Below are 20,862 nucleotides of genomic sequence, written 5' to 3'. Positions count from 1 at the left end.
CAGCAATATGTTGCACTATTGAACACTACTGCACTTTATTTATATTATTTATTATTTATTTCTGCACGGTGTTGTTTTGTGTTTGTTGTTTTTCATGTTATCTGTGAAAAAAATATTGAATGCACACTGGTATGTTACCAAAGCAAATTCCTATGTGTGATACACAATGGTAAATAAAGGAATCTGAATCTGAATCTGAATCTGAAACATCGTGGCATTGCCACATTTGTCCGCAAAGATATGACCTGGTCAGTTGCTGGACAATCTCCAGAGAGGGCTGGCACCAATGCTGTTCAACATCTACATCTACAACGTACCCGCATCCTATCTTCATATCTGAAGAACTGGCACCTCAAGCTCAGTGTTGATAAGACAGAATCAATATATTGTTCGACCTCTGCAACAAGGAAGCAACCTGCAAAATCAACATAATGGTTGATGATGCCCAGCTGCAGTTCCAGCCCTCCCTGACATATCTTGGGGTGAAGCTTGACAGAATTCTGTCAGTTAAACAACAACTGGATAGTGTCATGGGAAAGACCACCGCCCGTGGTGCACTGATACTGCCGTCTAGCGTGGGGAGCTATGTGGGGAGCCACCACAAAGACATGTTGATCTGCACCATGGCTCTGGTGTCCTCCGCCGCTGAGTACTGTTGCCCTGTCTGGAGCCGTAGCCCCCATGTCAAGAAACTGGACCAAGAACTGCTCCGCACAACACCAGCTGACACCTCCAAGGCTTCCTGGCTGATGGCAAGATGGAGGTACCATCCAGGCTTCACCACTACATGGAGGATCCCACAGACGCTCCTTGCCAGCACCTCCCCAGTAAGGAGTGGACAGCCCTAAATCACCTGAGGACAGGTGTGGGACGTCTCCGTTCAGCAATGCAGAAGTGGGGTCTCACAGACACTGTGAATGTGGGGATCCATTACATACTGTGGAACAAGTGATGACCAGCTGACCCAAATACAGACCGCCGAATGGTGATCGTTGCTTGATTGACCTAGACCAGTATTTCTCAAATGGAGGTACGTGTACCCCTATGGATACGCAGGGATACTGCAGGGGGTATGTTAAGATTAAAATGTTTAACACGGTATAGATATCATTTTCAGTGTTAAACGTCAATGCAGGGCTCCAGACTAACTTTTTTCACCAACGTCCCAGGACCGTCCCAAACTTCAAATTTAACCGTCCCCAAATGAATATAATCCGTCCCCAAAAATTATATAAAAAAAAAAAGAATATAAATTCATGAATTAACATATTATTGTTATAATATTTATTATTATTATTTAACTATTATTAATATCATTATTATTGTTATTAATATGCTGGTGAAATTGGCTTGGCAATCCTTTCTGTGTTTATACTGTCATCAATATCATTTGTGGCTTCTAAAATTGCTAGCCTGGTAAAGAACTATGCACGACTGTTGGAGGAATTACGGTAAAACTGGGTTTGTACTTTGTCCGTACGAAGGTGTTGCGCGTTGAACCTCGCTAATCTACAAGCCTACAACTCGTCACATCCTCCTCGGGGCTTGGAGGGCTTTTAGATCATAATGGCTCACGCACAACACCGCCGTATGGAATAAGTATAACCACGGTCTCTTTGCATGGCATGCAGTCTGCTTCACGGCTCGCATCGTTGTTTTTGTTCAGATGAACTGTAATGAGATGAGCTGCGCACCGTTTATGTAGCGACGGTGATAAGCGCACGTTCAGTGCAAAAAATCATCTACGTCCCGATTGCGTCCCAGAGGAGATTAATTTGCGTCCCAAATACATATTTTTAGGTCCCCGGGACTTCGGGAGTCCCTTAGTCTCGAGCCCTGCGTCAATGCCATAATGTACCAGGGACAAATAACTACAGTAATCCTCGCAAGGAGATCTGTCCGCTGCAGGTCACAATGCCCAGGACACTTTGATAAAGATCTGTCCGCTGCAGGTCACAATGCCCAGGACACTTTGATAAAGATCTGTCCGCTGCAGGTCACAATGCCCAGGACACTTTGATAAAGATCTGTCCGCTGCAGGTCACAATGCCCAGGACACTTTGATAAAGATCTGTCCGCTGCAGGTCACAATGCCCAGGACCCTTTGATAAAGATCTGTCCGCTGCAGGTCACAATGCCCAGGACACTTTGATAAAGATCTGTCCGCTGCAGGTCACAATGCCCAGGACACTTTGATAAAGATCTGTCCGCTGCAGGTCACAATGCCCAGGACACTTTGATAAAGATCTGTCCGCTGCAGGTCACAATGCCCAGGACCCTTTGATAAAGATCTGTCCTCTGCAGGTCACAATGCCCAGGACACTTTGATAAAGATCTGTCCTCTGCAGGTCACAATGCCCAGGACACTTTGATAAAGATCTGTCCGCTGCAGGTCACAATGCCCAGGACACTTTGATAAAGATCTGTCCGCTGCAGGTCACAATGCCCAGGACACTTTGATAAAGATCTGTCCGCTGCAGGTCACAATGCCCAGGACCCTTTGATAAAGATCTGTCCTCTGCAGGTCACAATGCCCAGGACCCTTTGATAAAGATCTGTCCGCTGCAGGTCACAATGCCCAGGACACTTTGATAAAGATCTGTCCGCTGCAGGTCACAATGCCCAGGACACTTTGATAAAGCAAAAGAAAACATTCTACGTCCTTGCTTCTGAGTACAATTTAGACTCAGTCACAACACCATCTCCTGATACCTTGTTATGCTTAATTGTCCAATCAGAATGTGACTAATGTATTCTGTAACTCCATATATCTGTGAAATCATTATGCTTTGTACACGGAGAAGCTATGGGTGAAAATGCTCTACTGTACTTGTACAGTACAATTTAAACTCTGACTATATTTTCAATACAACTTATCAAAAAACGGAATTACGCTGGTGTGGACATTCATCATTTCTTGTGTGGAGTATTTTATTATGGTTGGGGGAAACTGTTTATCCATATGGAATATTATTTCTATTTCCATCAGGGTACGTGAAAAAAAACTAGAAAATGGGAAAATGTATTTTAGTGTTATGGTCAATGATAAATCATTGACAGACTTTGTGTGAACTTGCTCATCTGTAGATTGTTAAACCAAATTACATCAATACCTTGACCTGTACTACTGTTATTGAATAGAAAGCAATGTTTATTTGCCATCATGTTATTTTGTGTTGAACATATTGGCATGAGAACTGGACTATTGATGTCATTTTTTCAAAATGCTGTAGTCGGCTTCAGGGGTACTGCAGCCCAAAAAGTTTGAGAACCACTGAACTCGACGATGACACACAGGACTGGCTTGCTGCAACGGAGCTGAAGGTCTAAGTACATATGACAGAAGTAGACCAAACTTTCCATCAAAAGTAATTTGCAACACTAAGAATCCTGTATGTGAACATTAACGTTTTTTTCAAATCATGGCATTTCTCAGGCCGCAATGCTCGTGCACGCGAGCATGTGTGTGTGTGTGCGCCTTTTCGTGCATGTTAACCAGGCTGGTTCTCCGCTCTCTCCGACAGTTTGATGTAGGGCACAGGGGTTGCATCCGACGGGTATATTTTTAGCGGTCACAAGCGTGCCTACAGAGGGGACGCTAGCTGGCACCATCTGGCCCCGGGATCCACCGTTTATCTGGCACGGTCTTGGCCACTCTCCATGAACACACACACACACACACACACACACACACACACACACACACACACACACACACACACACACACACACACACACACACACACACACACACACACACACACACTGGGGTCAAGCTACCCAGAGCGGCAGGCTGAGAGCAGATGTCTCTCAAACCTCCCAGTCCTGTTAATTAAACATCACAAACAGGAAAGAGACAGCTAGTCTCACACTCACTCACTCACACACGCACGCACACACACACACACACACACACACACACACACACACACACACGCGCGCGCACATGGGCGCACACGCGCGCACACACACACACACACACACACACTCACACACACTGTACATAGCACCAACCACGCACGGTCCAACGAGTATTTGTCCAGCAGACTGGACAGTGAAAGAAAGGGGGGCGGGACAGTCAAAAGGGCAGTTGGTGTGTGTGTGTGTGTGTGTGTGTGTGTGTGTGTGTGTGTGTGTGTGTGTGTGTGTGTGTGTGTGTGTGTGTGTGTGTGTGTGTGTGTGTGTGTGTGTGCGTGCGTGCATGCATGCATGCATGCATGCGTGCGTAATACTTTATATATGCAACTCTGTGTGTGTTTGTTGTTGGTGGGGGTAGTGGTTCTGAGTTCTGACGCAAGATCACAACCTTAGTGCATGGGACATTTTGTTACACAATCCAAGGGACTGCATGGGTCGTTTGTCAAAACAGAGGTAAAACAGTACAGCTGCTCGACTCTTAACATTTCGGATACAGGGAAGCACAGGAGGCGGGACTCATGACAGGACAGAGAAAAGATGGAGAAGAGTCAGAAAGACAGGCAGAGAGAGACAGAAAGACAGAGATGAAAGAAAAGAGAAGCAGAGGGCGTTGGAACAACACTGTCGCCGGGGGGCAAGGGGCAGGGGGTCTCTATTCTCTGGCCAGCAGTCTTGGGGCCTGTCTCATTATCTAGTTAACACAGCATAGGGACAAGAGGCCCACCACTGCCTCGGGGATGGCTCTTACACCAGGGGGCTGGATAGGAGAATGACTGAGAGGGTTAATTTACCCAAGCAAAGAGTCAGCCTGCAGTGCAGCAGAGCCAGTGGTGGATTAGTCAGCGATCTCTCTTTTGGCCGACGTGGATTTCAACATAATTAGAAGCTAAAAAAAATAATAATAATAAATTGAAAATGTGTTAAATTGAACGTTGTTAGTCTCATTGATTGGAATTATTGTAAAAACTAAATAAGGACATTTGCCTTTGAAAAATAAATGCTAGGCCTCAATAATGAACCTCTCTTACTTGTCAGAGGAATTGTCCACAGGTGGGACTTTATACTGTTTAAATTGAGATGATGTGTTGTGTGAGTAGGGGAGCTATAGTTAATCAAACTAATCTATTTAATCAATTACAAACAAATGTGTGTGCAACTCCATTGTACAGCTAAGTACAAAATGGGGCATAGTGTAAGTGTTTATGAGACTAATTGTTAGCTGATTATAAAAATGTTTGTGTCAATTCATCGATGAATAAACAACATAAGAACAACAAACTCACTTCTCGATTATTAGGGAATCAAAAACGTAATAAATAGAATAATTGCAAAGGAGATGGTTGCAGGCTACATGTTATTTGTTATGCATTGGTGAAAAGTAACTTACCTACACGACTACAAAGTTATTTCTTATACTTTGCTAAGGTATTTCCAATTCCCTATACTTTACTCCTGAGAGGCAAATATTGTATGTTTACTCCACTACAAGTATTTTAAAATGCTCATGTTGTGAGCTTGTAGATCTGCTATTTTCAAAAGATTTATATACATTTTGAAAACTTGTGACATATAGGACATTCTATAAGTAGGCTACTTTTACTTTTGGTACTTTAAATATGTTTTGATGCCAATAGCTTTATACTTTTAATCAAGTCAATTTTGAATAAGCCTACCGGACCTTTACTTTACTTTTGCATTTTTTCTGATCCTGGAGGTTTCTGGCACAAAATAGTTATTCAGATGGTGGTACGCGGCCAAATACTTAGACCTATCAATAGAGTTGTTTCGACCCAGAGGGTCTTCATGTAGGTCATTATACGATGACCAAAACGCAACACCTCCTATCTGCAAATTTCATGATTTTTGGATTTAACTTTAACTTGAAATGAGGACAACAGGCTATGCTGCACATGGTCAGTCTGTCTGCAACATCGTTCTGCCCCTCATTTTGCCAAAAATGTCATGTGACTAGAAATTGTAGATATGTTTTGATGTTAAACACACATTTTCTTTTTCATTTTCCCAACAAAGTAATTTTTTCAGATAGGAGGTTTTGCGCTTAATTTGGCCATGTGTATTTGTTAGGCATAACCCTCTTTCACCTAGAGTGAGGTGCTCCTGTGCAGTGAGAGGTGTGTGAGTGAGTGACCTGAGTGACTGATTGAATAAGTGAAGTGGATGATTGAGTCTAGGTGACGCCGAGGAGACGATTGGCTGCAGCCTACCAGGAAGTGTATATGAAGCTTGTGGTTACAAGCTCTTGCGGGCTCCTCTTTTCACTCCCATCTGCACTGCCAGCAAACATGATGCATCTCAGTTATTGTCTCTGAAGTCCTAAAGATGATTTAAAGTAACAGCCAGGGGTTGGGTGGGCGTTTATTCTTTTGGAGTTCCGTTGCCATATGTTTTGTTGATTAGGAGCTAGGTTAAGTATTGTATTTTTGGTTCATTCATTTTGGTTAGTTAAGTTAGGGTTACATTGTTTAGTTGTTTTGGTTTGTTTTCTGAACACTTAACCCCACCCTGAAAGAAAATAATAAAAACCCCATCATATGGCTGAAGTCCTGCTTGCTGGTGGTTCCTTGGGAGGTTCAGAGAGAGGGGTCACACATGTTCATGTTGCACCTCAGTTCCCCTAGGCTGGGGCTGTAACAAGAGTTACTAAGTCATGACGTCACTCGCACATCCCCCGACCCCCGGTTTGCGGAAGTAATTTCTCTATGGAGAATAACATTGAGTCATCTTAACATTGTCTCATATAAGCATTGTGGTCCAAAAATAATCAAACGGTCTCCGCGATATTGTCGTGGAGCTGGCACTGTATGGTTTATGATCAGTCACTTGATACAGACTGTTTCTGTAGTGTTTTCTCACCATCAGTTGCTTCTTCATATTCAGAATGGGGGGGGGGGGGGGAACCAGGTAGGCTGTGTAAATGACGTCAAACTTTGCAGGGTGTCCTTGGCACAAAAACATTTCAGAACCACTGGGAGTGTGTTGCGAGGTGTAAAACGGAGGCTGTGGCATCATGTCAGGCTTGCTGAAGGGACTGGGTTGTTCTCTCTCTCTCTATTGTCTCTGCAGCGGGCCGGGTGGTGGTGGTGGTTGGGGGGTAAAGTGAGGGACCGTGTGATCTAATGAAGCATGCGGTTATCAGAGAGACAGGCCCCTGATGATGAGGCTGACGTCAGCCCATTGCCTCAGCACCACAACTGCATGATGCACACAGGGTCATCAAGGACAGTGGGTGAAAACCCCACTATGAGCTACATTATAGGCCCTCCAACTTTTAGCATGTTGTGAAAAGCCACTTTTCTTTTTCTTTAGTTTTATTTTTACACCTAGAGCAGTGGTTCTAAAACGTTTTCATGTCAAGCACTGCAAATTGACACTTATTAGCCTGCGGACGCCCATTTGAAAAGATATACCAGGGACCCACATATACAGTACCTGTATGAGAAGATGTTTACGGCTATTGATTCCCAACCATTTTGACATGCATTGGGCTACAGACCCCCATTTAATGGCAATTCTATCTCTGAGACCCCAATCTATATTGTAAAATCAATGTTAATTTAACTCAGAGAGTGTACAAAGTCCATTTGGTTCCATTTGTACACTCAAGTTTGTACACACAAGTTACATACCCACTAGTAAGACGCCTCAGGATTCTGGAGAATACCCATATATGGACTTTTACATAGGTGATGTCACAGTGATGTGTCAAAGGAACCAACCCATAGACTGTAAACGTGTACACAAACAGAGACAAGCTGTGACATTTCTCATGGTAAACTGCGACCTTAGGTCACAATAAGGGTCCATTTGGTTCCTAACTATCATTTACTTTCGAACAATAAAAAAAAATGATGACACAATACTGTGTCATCAAAGTTGGTACAGTGACTTTATACATTGTCAGATATAAAGTGTCCTCATATTATCATCACTTTTCTGAAATCCAGCTAAAGTGGAGTTAGGTGGTCTTTAACCAACGTGGGGATTGGGATAACCTAGGACACTTGGCCCCCTTATTTTCCCCTATACCCAAGTCTCTTTGCCCCATCTTTTTTCTTTTCACTGAATGTTCACCCATTGCATGCCCAGAAAAGGGATGCTATACGATACGTTTAGCAGGCTATAGCATGCACATGATAGTTTGAAATCTCCATTATTGTTTGCCATTATACCATGTGTCTAGTTATTGTGCTACCGGTAGGTAGATCATTACTGTTTTTCATTCCTTTTTTTTCTGGACAATTCGATCATTTTAAACGCTGGAAATTCAAATAAGTATCTATTTTAATTTGGCATTTTATATACATTCCGGAAATCAATGTTTGAACAGCTAAATCCAACCCAGCCCCATATTTTCCATTCTCAAGGATGATGATGATGATGATGATGTCAGGAGTGCTCTGTAGTCTACCGTATGAACAAATACAATACAAGGATACTTATGGTACATCATCGATATACAGTTAATTCCATATTTAACGATATATATAATAATATATAATATAATGCAATATATCTGGTTTTGAATGCTAGACATTTGCAATGTATACCTACATTTAAGGCCAACCCACCCTCTGGAACGCACTACCCAAGTACAGAAGCCCCTTCGCTCACTATACCTTCCAAACTACACTCAAAACACCTCTTCAGGTCTAGCATTTCCCAGTTGAGGCCTAGTTAGGCTGTCTCCCCAACCTTTACCTAACTTTTTATCGGTTTGTCTTTTGTCTTTTTTTGTTTTCGTTTTATCACCTAATAACGTTGATTACATATTACATATGTAAAGCGACTTTGGGTACTTAGAAAATCTGAGATATTATTATTATTGTTGTGCAGAGCACAGTCAATACAGTAGGCTGTACAGTACAACTAGAAACTTCCTTTATTTGTGATGCCATTACCATGCAGTTCCATTCTGCAGCCTGTACAGTCACCTTTTCAGAACTTTTCATTTTCAGTCATCATATAAAAATTGCGTTGAAAGGGGTAAGTAAATATTGGATGTTGTCTTTGTTTTTAATCACCCAAATGTATCATCTTTAGCGAAGTTTGCAGAGAAATCTAACCTAAACTGTTGCTGTCTCAGGGTTAGAAGAGTGCCTAACACACCAGACTTCACCATGGGGGCGGGGCAGTAGTTTTCAACCAGTAGTCCTTGAGGGGGTTCCAGGTGGTCCCCACCTAAATGATGGAGTTGGTAACCATATAGATCTTTAACTCTTGAGAGTGAAAAATTAATCCGGTTGTTAAACATCTGCATTACTTAGTTAATTTACAAGAAGTCAAAGAATTTAGAATGTAGAAGATTTTTTTATTTTGATCAACCTTTTGCCTCTTGTCTCTGGTAGCCTACCATACATCAAAACAGCATGGAATTGTGGACAAAGAGGCTACATCTCATCAAATGGTGGTCTGTGGCTCAAATGCCAAATAAATAATGGACCTTGATGTGAAAAAGGTTGAAAACCATTGCCATGGGGGGTTGAAGAGTAAGAGAGAGTTTTGTGTTCAGCCCAGTTTTGCTGGTGCATGAAGTGGAGCTTCTGTGTCCTCTACTGACAAAAACATGCTATTGCTTCACTTCTGCTGTTGTCCTATGCTTTATTCTTCCAAGGATGATATGCACAACCTGGCTCTGTAAAAACACATCTGAGAAACATAACCTGGGATATCTTGCTATCCATTCACAAAAGAAGCTGATGTCTTTTTGATAATATATGTTTTACCTTTTACTTCATTACATCCAGTATTAATATTATTAATTATTCTCAGTAAGACATGCAACCTCGCCCTGGCCATCTGGCCAGTGATGTATATGGGACCAGTTACCCATTTATGGAGACCCCTGCATGATAGTCAACAACGTGATGCCAGAACATGCCCATATATGGGCATTACCAAATATGGGCATTCCCAGATATGCTGATGACATCGGGACAGGGATCTCCATATAGGGGCATAAAACAGACAAGGAAATAATTACTTTGCAAGTGTGACTAGTGATGACATCATATATTGGCATAAAAGGGACATCAAGGCAGAGTGTGATGTCAGAGCGGCAAACCCATTCTGTGGAGAGTGGTTCCTCTGATTTTAAAATGATCTTGTCATATTGTATTGTTGTGCCAGAACTCTGTCTCTGCAGAACATTTCACTGCTGGTACGTTTGATTCATCAAACTCTAATTGGAGCTAAACATAATTCCTCTCAAACAATTGAAAACAGAATCAGATGCATGTTTGTTCCATGTTGCTGTAAATCTTTATTCACAACAACTTGATAGGAGCTATGAGGAGAATCACAGAGATATGAAGTCCTGAGAATGGAGAACCGTATACAAAGAAGAAGGAAAATGAAACAAGCAGCAAATGAACAAAGACTTGGAGGTAGGCAGGGTTAGATTTTCTGGGGGGACAGAGGGGGTCCGGACCGTGCCTCTACTTTTGATATACTCCTCTGGGGATTCATTTTTACGGCTGTCGTTTTATCTGCTACTGCACTGATCAGACTGAATTATGTACATGCATTTCATTATGGGAAATGAGGATGTCATATTATTTGTTTGATAATATCACAAATTCACATATAAAAAAAATAAAAATAAATGGTGTTAAACCATAATATTATTAAGACCAGAAGCCGATTCTACAAAATGTCTAAATCAGTAGTTCGCACACTTTCAAGATTTATCATCTATCTATAAATGCGAGAAGTCTCTGCGTGTCTGTCTGTCTGTCTGTGTGTCTGTAATCCGCGTATCTCGAGAACCGTTCGTCCCACCGGCTTCAGATTCGGCACGCGCGTTCCCCGCCGCGGCGCAGAGTGCAGTGCCGGGCCTCGACCCGACCCGACGCGCGGTTTTCCGAAACCGGCCCGAAACGTTCGGAATATCCTTATGCGGAGCTGATTGTTGACATCAGGCTGTTCCGGAGGAAATCGGCGCAAGCGCTGACTCATTGTGACATCACTCATAAAAGGCTCTGACATCACGTACGCCACATGAGTCAACAAAAAATCTCTGAATATCTCCATATATAGCATATATGGGCATAAAATGGACGCAGAATCACAAAGATCTCCATATACGGGCATGCAAGGGACACAGACAGACGGATACAGAGATCTCCATAAATGGGCATATATGGGCATAAAATTTACGCAGAATCACAAAGATCTCCATATACGGGCATAAAGGGACACAGACAGACAGATACAGAGATCTCCATATATGGGCATGAAATGGACGCAAATAGACAGATATCTCCATATATGGGCATATATGGGCATAAAATGGACCCAGAACTATATCTGCAGTGATCTCCATATATGGACATAAAATGGACGCTGACAGACAGACAGATAACAGATATCTCCATATATGGGCATAAATGGACACAGGCAAACAGATGGTCAAAACGGGTCCTATGACAACAGGTATAATGGGGTTTGCATTAAAGGGCGGGGCATTCATTCCCTATTTACATCGTTCCCGAGTTGGCCAGGTCGCCGACTAGACGCTTCTAGTTATCTAAAATGACACAGATGCTTTCCCAGTTTTAATGAGTTAAGACTGGCATACCTGTTTTGGCCTATTTTTCAAAATGTGTCAAAATGTGTAATTCTTTGAAAATCTTTCCTCAACAAAAAAATAAAGAAAAAGAAAAGCAGGTCCTTCCTGTGTTTCGTAATGTGAGACCGTTTAGTGCATTGGTTCACAAAATGGGGTCCAGGGGTTCCCCAGCTAAATGATAGTTAGGGACCAAATGGACTCTTATGGGTATGGGTAAATTAACATTAACATTGATTTTACAATGTAAATTGGGGTCTCATAGATAGAAATACCATTACATGATGGGGGTCTGTAGCCTTAATGCATGACAAACTGACGGGTCCTTGAAAGTAAAATGGTTGAGAATCACTGCTAGAGCCGTAAATATCCTCTCTTATGCATATCTTTACAAATGGGGGACCGCCGGCTCGTAAGTGTCAATTTGGGGGTCCTTGACATGAAAAGGTTTGAGAACCATTGGTTTAGTGGTCACAGCCAAAGAGATCCCGGGTAACCCTGTGCTGCTCGGGCAGGGCCCTGGCAGCGACCATGACCATGGGGCTTTCAAAGTGGTAGTAGTGGTTTCCCAGGACCACCGTCACGCCGTCGGGACCACACATGGCGTCGTCCACCTTCTTGAAGAGTGCCAGCGGGCGCTCGTTTGTCGCAGCACGGAGGCTGGCCGCCATGTCCACGTCATAGATGTGATTACCTGGAGCAAAGAAAGAAAGTATGGGAAGAGATATGTGATGATGGCAGGGGTCATCACTATGTCCGTACACTGACAAATGTGTCATGACAAATGTGTCAGTGGCAAAGACTTGGTCTTGTCCGTGGCAATTATAATGTTCTTATTTTGATCACCCAATTACTGCAAGTCAAGTATACAGGTTTTCCTCAGAATGGCCTATATAACACTTATTTACTACCAGTAAGACTCCCTAATCGGGAGATAAGCGACCGTCAGTGTGATTTTAGGGCAAAATGTGTAGGAGCAGTGTCCAAAAATGTGGTTAAAAAAATCTGCCTGATGGTGGCGCTATATGGGACATCCATATTGATGAGATGAGTGTAGACATACTGTGTACCGATTTGCGAGATTTTAGGGCAAAATCTGTAGGAGCAGTGTCCAAAAATGTGCTTGAAAAAATCGGCCTGATGGTGGCACTATATGGGACAGATCCATGTTGATGACATGAGTGTAGACATAGTGTGTACCGATTTGTGTGATTTTAGGGCAAAATCTGTAGGAGCAGTGTCCAAAAATGTGTTTTGCAAGAATCGGCCTCATGGTGGCGCTAGAAGAGGGCCATGTGAGAAATGAGGGGTGGGGTCTCCACGTTGCCTTGGCGGACGAATAGGTACCGGCCCCGGCTCTCCCGGACGCTCCTAGCCCGAGGTTCGGCATTTTATGTGAGCTGCAGTGGAGGGGGTCCTCCACTGGGGGCGCCACCACTTTGGCATCCGTTCTGGAGCACCAGGAGTCGGTGGTCCCCGGGAATTCCTCGTGAGCAGCCCCGTTGGGGTGGTCATTTGGTCATTTTTGCACATTTGGTCATTTTTTACATCTGGGGGTCCCCCAGGGACCTGGGGGTCCCTGGAGCTCCAGGGGTCCTTGGAGGTTGTAGTTTGGCAGGCAAGGAGTGTGTGTGCAAAATTTGGCATGGATCGGGGCAATGGTTGCGGAGATATGAGCAGGGCAATAGTGTGACGTGTGAGGTGTGACAGACAGACTGACTGACTGACGGACGGACTCACAGTTTGTGGAGGTTTTGATAGTAACTGCGACCTGACGGTCGCAACAACACTAAATTGGCATATTAATAGTCCACTAGTACTACTGGTTCTCAATTAATTTGCAGGGACCCCCTGACTCTCAGAGTTTCAGACCTGTTATGGTCATTCAGGGCTATCTCTTTGTGTTTCTCGTAATATTACTCATTTTGTATGTCCGTGGCAAAAATAAAATCTATTTTGACATTAACCCACCACCACAAGACAACATGCCAACATGGTGATGGCCCCTGGATGTTGGTTATAATAGAGCAGTGGTTCTCAACCTTTTCAGGCCACAACCCCCAAAATAATCATATTTTAACTGGGGACCCCCCACCCTGACGAGCACTAAGAGTTGAGTCATTACATTTTGTATAACTCAGTTCTAATGTGAAAATAACAGATCTACATGCTCACAAGTTCGCCTCGCAACAATTTCTCTCTCTAATATTTGACAATTTGGCCTTAAATTGTCACTTTAGAAATGTGCAGATACCCCTCTCTGAGTGAGAAAACAATATTGCACTTTAAGCTAATCACCTGGGGACCCCTTGGGGGTCCCGACCCATAGGGTGAGAACCACTGATATAGAGAAAGGAATGCCATGGCATTTTGTACAGTCTACTACTTTTTGTTGGATAGTGCTTGGTTTTTGTATTTGTATATTGTATACCGTAATAACGTAAAGGAATAGCAATTAAATGATGATGACTGACGTGTCAAATTAGCGAAAGGAGGGAAACAAAGTAGGAAGGATGTGTGATTCTGTATTATAATTTTCCATTCAGATGTTTCTAATTGCATATAGCTTATCAAAAAGTATTATCTCTCGGGTGGTAAGCAAGGGGGTGCAGCTCTGTCTTTGGTCCTACTTCCTACTCCTCCTATCCTCCTCAACAGGCTTTGTGAATTTTAGGATTAGACCATGGATTTACCTTTGATGATGTGAACGATGTGGTCACCCTCGCAGTGGAAAGCTGCATCAATATGGCCCTCAACACCCAGGTACTCCTTCACTGCCTTGGGGTAACCCTCCAGTAGAGTGTGGGGCTCCTCAAATGTGTAGGCAAACACCTTATCATCCTGAGGAGCAGACTTGGAGTTTAGCCTGGAAACAATGTTTGTGTGTCAACAGTACATCTGTGTGTGTGTGTGTGTGTGTGTGTGTGTGTGTGTGTGTGTGTGTGTGTGTGTGTGTGTGTGTGTGTGTGTGTGTGTGTGTGTGTGTGTGTGTGCGTGCGTGCGTGTGTCCGTGCGTGTGTGCGTACATGCAAGCAAGCATTGCACAAGCCAAGTATTTGCATTTGATAAGGCAACACATACACTCACACACGCACAAACGCACAAACTGCACACAAAGCTTGCTTTTTATCTTTATGCTGTAGTAAATCCAATCCCCCAAAGATCAAAATTTCAATTAATTCCTGCACACCCTTATTAATTATCTCTGCAATCACTTCTGAATTAATTAATCGAAAAAGGTAAATTCCCGTTTTTCTTTTGGGGTATTTGCATGTGAACACCATGGATGCTTCATATTACCTTGATCAAGTACAGGTGGTGGTCATAGGAGAATACAGTATCAACGTCACTGTGCACCTCCTTGAAGGCATGCTCAATTTTATCGGACTCAAACTTCGAGTGATTGTCCTTGTGTAGATAGTGGTGGCCTGGGAGACACATACAGCGTACAGTAATGGTCCGTCTTGTATATAGGCAGAGTATGATATGAACAACACTTATAGGTGAAAAGATGGTACATTTAAACTGTGGCTGCATAGATAGTGCAGTACTCTGTCAGTGCAGTACTCTGTCAGCCACTGTGGCACGAGACCAACCCTTGTGGAACAGTGACAGAGGTTGGTGATTCCCAATTCACAGTCCTGGGAATCAACAACCACCATGGCCTCTGGCCAGTATACCGTAGTAGGAAGTATATAGTATCCTCACTATCCTGTTGTTGTCATTTAACAAAGCAAAAACGATTCCTGCCTTGAATGTGTAAAACTGCCACACCTCAACAAGAGGGAACCTGTTTTGTTAAGATAGACTAGCTTCTTCTGCAGATTACTAGTTGATTTTACTTGTGGACCTCAGAGCATACAATATAATAGCTACAGTTAGGCTGGATTCTCATCTGTGGGATCAGGCGACCTTAAAGGACAACTCCGCCCTAAATCACTTCTAGGCTCATTTTCCTACATATATTGATCCAAAATTACTGTCCATGGGGTCTATTAGGCACAAATGCCCCTGTTGTCCAGTTTCCCCAGCAGAACCCAGCAGCTCTCATAGCATAGAGTGGAGCCTATAAGCCTATCACTTTTACACTATTTGTTGTGGTCAAAAGTGATTTTATTTTTCATGAATGTGTTACTAGTTGTCATTACAAACACATCCATGCCATTGTTGTCCCAAAAAAGCCATCACACTCTGCTAAACAGATTATGCTTTCATGTGTTTTACCAAGTCCCGGGAAAGATGCCCTGTGATTGGCCAGTACACTCACTTTGATTGGCAGTTGTGCCGAATGCTCACCCCAAAACATGATTTATGAGATTTTGGTGGCTTGTGTGGGACAATCAAGGCATGGACGTGTTTGTAATGACAAATAGTAACACATTCATGAAAAAATAAATCACTTTTGACCGCAACAAATAGTGTAACAGTGATAGGCTTATAGGCTCCACTCTATGCTATGAGAGCTGCTGCGTTCTGCTGGGGAAACTGGACAACGGGGGCATTTGTGTCTAATAGACCCCATGGACAGTAATTTTGGATCAATGTAAGTAGGAAAATGAGCCTAGAAGTGATTTAGGGCGGAGTTGTCCTTTAACAAATAATGATGAACATGTAACAGCTTGGATAGAGAAATATGTTAAGTTGTTGACTTTGACCTTTTAGACAGGCTGCTGTGCTGTCTAGTCTGGTCTTGTCTCACCTCTGAAGGCGTACAGGTTCCCAGCATTGTCCGATACGATGCCTTCCAGGTGCACACGACTGCAACGCTCCAACTCCACATGGTCAACGTCAGTGTAATTTCCTGGAGAATACATGCACCAGCTTCTTAGGTTGATGTTGCATAGTATGTACATAGACATTAATCACAGATATTTCAGTAAAGTTAGCTATTAGGCCCCCAAACTGTGGAATAAACTCCCTGTCGCACTTAGAACTACAGACTCACTCCCTACTAGCTTCCGCCGTGGAAGACTCACCTCTTCAGACTCACCTCTTCAGACTCACCTCTTCAGGCTCCACCTAAACCCATAGCGCTACTGTAACACTCCCCTTCCCTCAATGACCATACATGAAGCTAGATAGCATTTTTAGGTTTTAGAAACGTTTTGTGCGTGGTCTACCTATGTGATATTCCTATGCATTGTTGTTGATGTACTGACTTATTATCTTGCTTATTGATGTATTACCTGCTTATTGTAAGTCTCTTTGGATTAAACGTACTTAATTAGTTACTTAGCTTTGGATTAAAAGCGTCTGCTAAAGGCCTAAATTGTAAATTGTAAAATTAGACATTGCCTCGAATCATTTCCTCAAATCATTTTACTTTAATCCATTATTATTTTTGTTCAAACTGCAAAAATGGTGTGTGTGTGTGTGTGTGTGTGTGTGTGTGTGTGTGTGTGTGTGTGTGTGTGTGTGTGTGTGTGTGTGTGTGTGTGTGCGCGCGTGCGTGCGTGGTTGCGCACATGTGTGTGCGTGCATACATGCACATAAAAATAGGCAGCACTTGAGGCTTGAGGTTTGCTTTCGTTTAATAATCACAAAGACTAGGATATATCGACAGACACACAAGCATGCATGAAAGAAATCCTCTTGTAAACACTTACCATAATGTGGGCACTCCGCAAAGTAGTCATGGATCTCTTTGCTCTGGTATTTGCTGTCCACCTCGCCGGTCTTAGGGTCGAACTTGTCGAACAGGTGTCCATGGAAGCAGTAATAGTGGTCATGATAGCGGAAAGCTGAGGTGCATTTTGGCAGGCCTTTCCAATCCTCCTGATGGACTTCCTTTGTCTCTAGGTGGAAGTCCCAGACATGGATACCTTCATTGACAGAAGATCATGTTAGAAGAAGCACACTTGTTTTAATTTGCCAGCTGCACTGACTTTATCAGTAAGTAGCCTACATCAGATTAAGTATTAAGCTGTTTTTTTTTTATTTTCACATGCATTCTTTATACACATAAGGTGGAAAACAATTAAGTACAGCACTTAAGTAGCCAGCCTACAAGTTTGAGGTATTTGTAAGTATTTCCAATTTCCAATACTTTTACTTCTACTCCACTAGATCTCAGAGGCAAATATCATACTTTTACTCCACTACAATTATTTGGAAACATTAGTTACTAGTTACTTTGTAGATTTGGATAAGTATAACAAAACCCTAGGTACATTTTGGCCATTTGAAAATAGACGCTATTTTCTAAATATTTAAATACATTTCTTATATTTGAAAACTTGTGAAATGGAACATTCTGCATAATGAGTACTTTCTACTTTTGGTACATTAAGTACATTTTGACACCATACCTTAGCACTTTTACTCAAGTACATTTTGTATTGACTTCTTCTTGTAACAGAGTATTTCTACATTGCAGAATTGATACTTTTACTTAAGTAAAGTACTTTTTTCCACAACTGCATGCTACCAACCCATGAAGAAGAGGACAGAGTCTTCATCACACTCTGGCTTGGGGCACTCCACAGCAGCGTCTAGCTCATGGGGGATTCCAGGGAAGACCTCAGAGATGTTCTTGGGGTAGCCCTTTAGAAGCTCGTGTCCGCAGTATTGGAACACCTGGTCATGCTGCATCAAGGCATCAGAATCACTATCACTGCATATTTACTATGACTTGTTTGATAGTAAAATAGTAGATATTAGTAAGTATAGTAAACAAGTAAATACAATATGGACAATACACAATACTCCTCTGTATTGTATCCTATATCAAATTTGACATTCCATTTATTAAGAGATTAAGTTGTTGACATCAATGATACTTTGCCAAATTAATAAATGTATTTTTTCCATTGCAATTTACCTTCAAGAGCAGAGGAGATGCACCAACATGACACATCATAATAGCATTAGACAGGTAGCAGCCAGTGTGTAAAGAATATCAGTTAACATTAGTTAATGGCTTACTCTAAAGAAGAAGATGACATTAAACCTAATAACTTCCTAACCAAATCACAGGCTGTTTCAGATGATATAATCGGAGGGGAATTACTGAAGGGGGAACAAGGTGAGCTATCATGGAAGCGCTGTACCAGGAACAAGTATGTGTGGTGATCTTCACCCTCGTCGCTCTTGTGGGGCAAACTGATGGCAGCATCCACGTGGCCCAGGTGGTGATGCTCATCCAGCTCATGGAAGGTCTCGTTGGCTGCCTCAACCTTGCCATGGAAACCCTTCCAGAGATGCTCATCTTGCCGGAAACAAGGCAAATTTCATACAGCAATACCACAACAGAAGACAATCTAAGTGAAGTGTATTAGACACAGACAATATGATATATTCCAAGTATAACCGTTGTGAAAATAATCAAGGAAAGGGGGCTGGCAGAGGTTTAGCACTTGAGCCCTATTCAAAACAAATAAGTACAATATCACAAAATTCATATTTTTTTCCAGTGTTTGGGGCCTTACTCTTGAAAAATAATGGGATTCCCTCATTATCCACAGTTACAGCCTCCATCTCTATGTCATGACACCGGTCAAGGTGATGATCATCATGATGTACATCCGCATGATCATGTCCATGATCGCCGTCATGAGGATGATGATCTACAAACACACAGAAACAGTCAGTGATGGGAAATATTATGGAGAACGTTTTTCATGACATGGATGCTTCCTACAAACCTTAGCACTGGAATTCTGATGTAAGACCATTGTTACTCAGTGAGTAACACTTTTTTTTGTTGCAACTCACCTTCCCCTTTGTGGTGCCCTTCATGGTGCCTGAAAGGCAAAGAAATGTATTTCATGTTGCAGTAGAACATTGTAGAAGACTCCAAAATATTTGAATCTCTTAAGCTCTATATTTGTCGTATGACAAATAAATAGACCTACGTACAAGCTGATTGATTGATTGATAGATTGAATAGCTATACTTTACTTTATGTAGTGTTGTGAGTTTGTAGATCTATTTTCGTTATTGAAAAACTCGTGCTTGAAAAACAATTGAATGTAATAAATAGTTTTTTTTGAAAAATTGCTGAAAATAGGGATGCCAGGTTTAATGTGGTTAAAGACTGCATTCAATCCGTGCTGAGACAAATGTTGTGAGGTTGCTCCTTTAAATCCTAGAATCCTAAGTAGAAAAATATATCACATGTTCCTTGATGAAGAGGGCTATATGGATTTCCATGCTACTTACGGGGCAGCGTGACATAGGGCTGCAGCCAGGCACAGGCACAGGGTCCAGGAGAGCAGCTGCATGGTGATCTGGGGTGAAAGAGATCAGAACTAGGTACACTGGTTAATGCTGCAGCTACTATTTATACTCAACCCTATATTTTACAGTCTATGACTCAACCGAATGTGGGATGGGTGATCATGGGTCACCACCTAGGGCATTTGTTTTCTTTTTGCCTCAAACACATCCACGCTCAAAAAGACAGACCCGACATGTCTGTGTGTGTGTGTGTGTGTGTGTGTGTGTGTGTGTGTGTGTGTGCGCGCGCGCGTGCGTTCTTGCCTGCGTGCAGAGAGCGAGAGAGAGAGAGAGAGAGAGAGAGAGAGAGAGAGAGAGAGAGAGAGAGAGAGAGAGAGAGCTGCACCATGACCTTATCTCACTAAAAAAGGAACACTGTGCACCAACTAAAATAGCCTAAATATAGACTGCTGACCATTGTATTCAATTAATTTGAAAATTAACGCATTAAGACCTGAGGCCTTAATAGATAATGATAGGTTAGTGCGAATTTAGTTAGGGTTACTGAGGTTAAGGTTAGGGTTAGGGTTAGGGTTAGAGTTAGGCATAGTATTCTTAGCAAATTCGGACTAATGAACCTTCGGACTAATGAACCTTCGGACCAATGCCATGGCACCGGGTCTTTGATTTGATTGATTGAAGGCTTTATTAGAAGTTTGCATAGGAAAATGTACAGATTCATGACGGTACAGTTCACTGGTACAAGGTCTACTAAAAGGAGATCCATGAAAAGACTAAGCTTATTTCAACAGGAAACCATTAAAGTATCTCATATAACATTGAATGACAGACAAATAGAACACAGTACTATGCAGTAGATATGTAAAGAAAAAAAGAAAACAGTAGGTCTATACAATCAGTAAGTACAGTATATACAATATATACAAGGAAGGGGCAGGTAACAGTAAGTCTAAACAATCAGTATGTACAGTATATACAAGGAAGGGGCAGGGAGGGTAGGGTTGGGCTAGGTTTTTACCAGTTGTGAACGGCTGCTGCCTGTAAGTGGTTTTTTAGGGCAATTTTAAAGGATGCTAGTGATCCACACTCCTTTATGGCCTTCGGTAAGGCATTCCACATTTTTGTGGTGTAGCAGAAGAACGAGTTCGACCCTTTCTTTGAGTTGACTCTGGGTTGAACGT

General features: G+C 42.4%; 1 protein-coding gene across 1 annotated transcript; it reads right to left on the bottom strand.

Moving 5' to 3' along the window:
• Window positions 1-10,223: 10,223 nt before the first annotated feature.
• LOC308307270 (hemopexin-like) lies at window positions 10,224-19,791 on the bottom strand. The gene is made up of 10 exons (XM_080752450.1): window positions 19,664-19,791; window positions 19,217-19,245; window positions 18,931-19,068; window positions 18,553-18,710; window positions 17,935-18,088; window positions 17,110-17,325; window positions 16,203-16,304; window positions 14,804-14,931; window positions 14,197-14,344; window positions 10,224-12,197 (listed from the first exon to the last, which is right to left on the bottom strand). The coding sequence occupies exons 1-10, from the start codon at window positions 19,723-19,725 to the stop codon at window positions 11,968-11,970; spliced, it is 1,365 nt and encodes a 454-aa protein (XP_080608576.1). The 5' UTR covers window positions 19,726-19,791; the 3' UTR covers window positions 10,224-11,967.
• Between the last annotated feature and the right edge of the window lie 1,071 nt (window positions 19,792-20,862).

Source organism: Nannobrachium achirus (assembly GCF_963921795.1).
Source record: "Nannobrachium achirus genome assembly, chromosome: 22".
NCBI lineage: Eukaryota > Metazoa > Chordata > Actinopteri > Myctophiformes > Myctophidae > Nannobrachium > Nannobrachium achirus.
Note: the sequence above shows the minus strand (reverse complement) of the source record. Positions and strands in the feature narration are given on the sequence as shown.

Coding starts and splice junctions, on each gene's coding strand:
- LOC308307270 (XM_080752450.1), bottom strand. CDS start 19,725: ATGCAGCTGCTCTCCTGGACCCTGTGCCTGTGCCTGGCTGCAGCCCTA. Junction 16,305..17,109: donor TGCGGAGTGCCCACATTATG/GTAAGTGTTTAC, acceptor TGTATTCTCCAG/GAAATTACACTGACGTTGAC. Junction 12,198..14,196: donor CATCGTTCACATCATCAAAG/GTAAATCCATGG, acceptor TCTTTGCTCCAG/GTAATCACATCTATGACGTG.